Raw genomic sequence first — 6379 nt, 5'->3', positions numbered from 1 at the left:
TTTACAATGTATTATTAAATAAAAAAAAGCATATAAATCAATTTTAATGAAACAAAGTCCCTTAACTCAATCCACTGATTTATTTTATTTGTACGATGTTTCCATAAATAAGTTTTTTAATAAACTTTTTTAAAAAATGCAATTATGGTACATTAACTTTGGATCATCGGGTTTTCTTTCGGATCACCGGGTTTTCATCGGGTTACAAGAAACAATTTCTTTGATCGTAGAAAAGATTGAAATAATTCTAACATTTCAAACTATGAACATTTGCTCGCATTAATATTTTTAAGGTATTTTACTATAATAATAAAACAAGAAGTCTGATTCCGCCCTGACCATTCAAGACGTGTAAATGTATTGCACCGAATCAATTTATAGAATTAATCGATTTCATTCTATACGTATATAACTTTATTTTAGAATTCAATATTATTTATGGCTATTTGGTTAGATCATGTTTATTTAATTTTAAATTGGTTATTACGGACTTTCAACAACCCGCCCTTCGAATTCTTATATGAGATTACCGGGTAAATCTAAAATAATTTTCAGGGTTTAATCATTCATTTACATTAGAAACAGTAGAAGTGCATGTTGACGCCTTCCAGATTTATCCTTTTTCTGTATAAAAAGAAAACAATTTGTTGGAAAAATATCTGCCAATTTGTTTGTTTCGGTATTAGTTGATTACTAAAATATTGTGAATTTTTACAGTACTTTAGGCAAGTCCTAGGTACAAGTTTCAGGCAGTCTTTTGTGCTTGACATTTAGCCGTTTTTTAGCAAGTTCCGCAATGTTTTTTTAATACGAGTTATCGTCCCTAACTGTGAAGCTCTCCACTTCCGGGGCGTCAATACACAAAGCAACAAAATCGCTGAAGCAAGAAGCGTCGAGAAAATACACACTATCGGTATCGAGGACACTGACAAGCCAGGTAAGGGATTTAAATAGCGGTCGTATTTAGGATGTTACACTGGTTTACGATGCATATTAATATAAAAGCAGTACAGAGTTGGTTCTTGAATCTAATACACATGCAACAACCATAAGGATCTAGTATATTCTAGAAAAAAAAAATGTCAATATTTATAAAGGTCTATATACATATATCTATTTTTTTAAAGTATAGAATTTATTTTTATTCGACGAGGAATGAATATTTACAGCTGTCAAGTTGTGTTCATAAGAAAATCTAACATTGCCCCCCCCCCCCCCCCCCCCCCCCCCCCCCGTTGTGTAAAAGGCATTGTTTAATTCGCAAAACAATTCAGTAACATGTAAATAATTTTGAATTCATAACATAATTTATTTTAAAAGGACATGAATGTCAATTGTAACATTTTTTTTAAAAAAAAAATTCCTTTTTAAGTACTTTACAATGTACTTTTTATTTTCCAGTATGGGGAAGAAATATTGCTGCGTTCCTGGATGCAGCAACACTTCTCAAACATTGGATGAATATGGAAATAAAATAATATTGCATCGCTTCCCTATGTCGGAGAAAAAGGCCCATATTAAGCGTCTCTGGATTCAGCGACTTCGACATGTGAGAGCAAATTTGGTTGTAAAAGACCACACACGAGTTTGCAGTGTTCATTTTGAGGGAACATTTACTGAGGAATCGATTCCCACAATTTTTCCAAGTAAACCCAAAAAGGAAACAAAATCCCGAAGACCTCTTGTAAGAAAAATTGAAAATTCATTTCAAAATGATGGTTCAGGGCAAAGTGATACTGAAAATCCACAAGATAATCCTGTGTCAATGTACAATGATGTTGCAATACAAACTGACCTCAAATATTTTTATTCAAAAGATGCGTACACAAATACAGAAGAGCATTGTGTACATGTTTCAACTGCAACCCAGACGACTGGCAGCCCTTTGTCTACTGTTAATGCTGAAGTTCAGGCAGATTTGCCTAGGATGACATATGAAGATATGAAAGATGACGATTCTAAAACAAGATTTTATACAGGTTTTGCAACTTTTCAAATTTTTTGGATGTTTTTTGCAGTGCTGAGGCAGAAACATGGTGCAGAGAAACTCAATTACTGGGAGGGAGAGACAAGGTCCATGGGTGAGAAGTCGTATCATGAACCAGGGGTTAAAAAGCCTGGCAGAAAACGTTCCTTGAGACCAGTGGATGAATTCTTGATGGTTTGCATGAGACTTCGTTTAGGGCTGCTTCAGGAACACCTTGCTGATATTTTCAGGGTGTCCGAAACGACAGTATCACGAGTAATGAACACTTGGATTAACTTCCTCTATGATCACTGCAAATCCTTAATAAAGTGGGTCTCCAGAGAGCAGATTTTGTGTAACTTACCAAAGCTTTTTAGCATGCACGCAGATACTAGAATTGTGCTTGATTGCACAGAATTTTTTATTGAAAAACCGTCCTCTTTAAAGGCACAGTGGATGACGTGGTCCGAATACAAACATTCAAACACTTTTAAAATATTGATTGGTGTGTCACCAAGTGGTATGGTAACCTTTGTGTCAAGACTGTGGGGTGGGAATGTGTCAGACAGACACATTACTCAGCACGATGGATTTCTTCCAAAACTGTCACCAGGTGATGTTGTAATGGCAGATAAAGGTTTCACAATAGAAGATTTGTTACCAGCTGATGTTGGATTGAATGTTCCACCACGAGTATCAAGTACATGCCAGATGTCAAAACATGATTTCTTTAAAACAAATAGAATAGCTTCAGCCAGAATAGTAGTTGAAATGAAGATGGAACAGATCAAAAACTACAATATTGTGAACTCAGTTTTACCAATTTCAGAAGTGCACTTATCAGAACAAATTATAGTTATCTGTACATCTTTAACTAACTTATTGCCTCCACTTCTGAAGTGACATAAATATAATTAACTAGATTTTTTTCTGGATGCCCTAACATGTATAATTATTTTTATTCCTGTTATGAGGAAATTTACTTTCCAGGAATTATTTTTTTAAATGCATGATTAAAAAAACCCATTTAAAGTATATCACATTTTGTGGTTTTCAAGGTGATGTGAATTTTGACGATTCGATGTGAAATACAAACATTCATTTGAAAATAAACTTGAAATATGTACACTTGGACCTTGAAATCATAAATGAGATGTGGATAAATAAAATAAATCACATAACCTTTTTGTTTTTATTCAATATTTTTACAGATGAATCTAAGCTCTCATGCAAATATAAAAGTTTCAGAGTGTTAACAGTTTTATGTACACATGTTCAAAATCAAATAGAATCATTCTATGCAATATTCAAATTATTAACAAATGTACATCAAATGTTATACATGTACAGTGATTTTCCTCGCTGAATTCTTCTAGTGAAAAGTTCTGGTACAACACCATATGTATAAAAAGATTTCATCTTTGGAACCATATCATTCCAGATTCCAACATCAAAAAGAATTCTTTCAACAGATATACCTTTTTTTGTATAAACAACAAAATCAACCCAGTTAAGTTCATATAATGCTAGCTGGCCTTGAACTTGGTACATATAATTATGGTTCTGTTTTAATTTAAGTTCACCATTGTTTTCAGTGCAAAAAAAATGTTTATCTTGTCCACATTTTGTCGGAGGCATATTCCTCCAAGGACTTTTTTGTTTTCCATAAGGACACTTGACTTCGACAAGTCCTGTACCACATTCTACACAAGTAACAAGTCCATCAACACTGGCCCCAAGGAATGGGTACTTAGGGTTGACATATAGTCCACAGGACTCGATCTTCACATCACCACACAAATTTAAATGTCGCTCCATATAATCACTCAAAGCAACAGATTCATTTGTTCGACCATAACTGATACTTTTTACACAATCTGGTACTACTACGTATCCACAAATTTTCTTGACTAAATTGTCTGGTTCGGACTTTACTCTTTTGACAACGTCACCCATTACTGATGCAGTAATGATATTGCATCTAGCCTTTCTCCAGTTAACATTTGAATTTTGACCTCTAGTTCCCTTTTCTAACAGTTCACTAACCTCTGTTGTTATATTCATATTGTTTACAAAAGATTTAAAATTTTCAACACATTCTTTTGATTTTAGATTTACATTGTCCCTATACATAAAATCTGGCAAAAAAATATTCAAAAAGGAATCTATATTAACATGCTCTGCTCTTAAAGTTTGATACAAGACACATTGTGGGTAAATATCTTTTAAGCCATCCAAAATATCATTCAAAAATGAGCTGCATTCACTTTGACAAGGTCCAGGATTATAAATGCCTGGGAAAGGACGAACTTTGTCTACAATATTATCTTTTTCTGTTTTTGAAAAACTAATATCTCCAACTCTTTTTGGACTTGGTTTTCTTCTCAAAGGTGTAGGTCTATTCCACACACACTGATTAGATGTACAGGAATTTTTTGTTTTTACAAGTACATACAATAATGCTCCAACATGAGCACAAAGACCTGCCTCTCCGGCTTTACAATTACATAAAGCATTTACAACAATGCCTGACTTTTTCTTTATACAAACATTCAAAGAATAATATTTAGCACTTTTTCCAAATCCAACTTGAACAGTCTGTTTCATTGATGGAAGACAAGTTGATCGCATGTAACAAAAATCACTGTTTCCTTTATTGTATTCAATTTCTCTTATGAACCCTTCATTGCACAGACGCTTTGCTTTTTTCATTTGTCTCTCGAAATTTAACCTTTCTCCAGTTACAGGATTTTTATGACATTTAAAATAAATATCAATGGCCTTATGAGAAATTTCAGGAATATCAGTAGAGTCAAGTTCTTTCCATGAATCTGTTGAAGGATGAACAGGAACAGTTTTCTCTATTTCTTCATCTGTATCTATGAAATCTTCTGATGAATCATAACCATGCCTCATGGCTTTGTAAACTCTCTTTGCCAATACCTCTTTATTCCCAGATTTTTTAAGCCTGTGATTTTCAAGCCAATTTTTTAGTTCAACAACTTTCCATGACTGAATTTCTTCTAGAGACAAGTGAGATGGTTCACCTTCATCATCAGTGCTTGAAGACATTCTGAAACATTCAATATTGTATATTAATACAGATTCAGAAAACACACAGTGCCCAAATAACTTAAAAGGGTTTCATAAAAATTGAATGTAATTAGGATCCCAAGATGTAATTTATGTAAACAATTATTGATATCATATCAATATCATATAAAGACATAATCCGAGATTCCCCTGACTCTAACCCCTGCTTTTATTTTATGACATGTGCGGACAAACGTCATAAAATAAAAGCGGGGGTTAGAGTCAGAGGAATCTCGGATTAATAAAGACACCCCCTTTTTTCAGAATTAAACGCTGTTGGATGGTCACATATTCAATTATTCCGACAATATTACATTACTGTTAATATTAAACAGTTATTAAATCATAATTTCAATGTCATCTACATTCGGTTCGAACAGGGTCGATCTTAGACCTTGCAATAGCCAATTCAGTTGAATATTTAAATGCCACGCGAAAACGCTGAGCATTTATATTTTATTATTTGTATACCATTTACCACGTTTAGATAATGGTTATAAATCTTTAAATAAATTAATTATACAGATATATCGCAAATCTTACCTTGGTATGTCCTTGTCTAACGCAGAAATTGCAATTATCAGTACTGTGAGTACACAACACAAGTTGAACAACAAACGCCCCGGAAGTCAATGTGTTGGCGACATCTAGCGATTTTTCAAGAGAGATAACTCCAGAAATAAGACATTGCGGAACTTGGCCATTGGTGCTTTTATTGGCTTACGGCAATTCGGGAAATACAGATCTGTTCCAAAACACTTTTGGTTCTACTATTTACTCTATTTCCTGAAAATTTTTGTCAACAACTGTAGGTGATACAGGGTGTTTTATCGAAAAGCGGCAGAATCAATGAAGTGAAATATTAGCGAGCGCAGCGAGCGTCGCGAAGCGACGCTCGCGAAGCGAGCTCAATAGACTAACGTGTAAGAACAGAGGAAATTCGGATTGAAATCTGTACATACGTCAGCCAAATTTCTCTGTGCAACATTCCCAGAATTCCTGCACTACCCAATGTCCTTTGCGCAAATAAATCAAAAATAGTAAAAAAATAAAGGAACATTGTTTCTTACCGAAATCTTAACGAAATGATTTTGCCTTACCTTATTCAAAAAAATACCCCCATGCCACAACACCGGCTTTCACCTTGCCCTTCGGAAATGATACAAATGACGTCACCGGAAACTTACGAATTTTGACGATATGCTAATTAAGTCATGTCGGGTGCTTCCGTGAAATAGATAAATAAATAAACAATAACGAAAAGCATAAAAAGCTTTCAGTTTGTAGAAATCTTTCAAAGAAACAAAAAATAAATCTGCA

At 34.0% G+C, this 6379-nt stretch overlaps 2 protein-coding genes across 2 annotated transcripts; one reads left to right on the top strand and one right to left on the bottom strand.

The window, feature by feature from the left end:
- The first annotated feature begins 815 nt into the window (after positions 1-815).
- LOC134254716 (uncharacterized) lies at positions 816-2983 on the top strand. Its single transcript, XM_062737248.1, has 2 exons — positions 816-937; positions 1402-2983. The coding sequence occupies exon 2, from the start codon at positions 1403-1405 to the stop codon at positions 2867-2869; it is 1467 nt and encodes a 488-aa protein (XP_062593232.1). The 5' UTR covers positions 816-937; position 1402; the 3' UTR covers positions 2870-2983.
- Positions 2984-3144: 161 nt separating this feature from the next.
- Positions 3145-5738, bottom strand: LOC134254714 (uncharacterized). Its single transcript, XM_062737247.1, has 2 exons — positions 5603-5738; positions 3145-5039 (listed from the first exon to the last, which is right to left on the bottom strand). Exon 2 carries the CDS (start codon positions 5036-5038, stop codon positions 3296-3298), a length of 1743 nt encoding a protein of 580 aa, XP_062593231.1. The 5' UTR covers position 5039; positions 5603-5738; the 3' UTR covers positions 3145-3295.
- Positions 5739-6379: the final 641 nt, after the last annotated feature.

The sequence above is a fragment of the Saccostrea cucullata genome, unplaced genomic scaffold (assembly GCF_032062105.1).
Source record: "Saccostrea cucullata isolate Sc308-1 unplaced genomic scaffold, CSIRO_AGI_Scuc_v1 ctg3212, whole genome shotgun sequence".
NCBI classification, from domain to species: Eukaryota; Metazoa; Mollusca; class Bivalvia; order Ostreida; family Ostreidae; genus Saccostrea; species Saccostrea cuccullata.
This window is presented reverse-complemented; position numbering and strand designations above follow the sequence as displayed.

Bases quoted from the DNA above. Each gene is read 5' to 3' on its own strand.
- LOC134254714 (XM_062737247.1), bottom strand. From the start codon at position 5,038: ATGTCTTCAAGCACTGATGATGAAGGTGAACCATCTCACTTGTCTCTA.
- LOC134254716 (XM_062737248.1), top strand. From the start codon at position 1,403: ATGGGGAAGAAATATTGCTGCGTTCCTGGATGCAGCAACACTTCTCAA.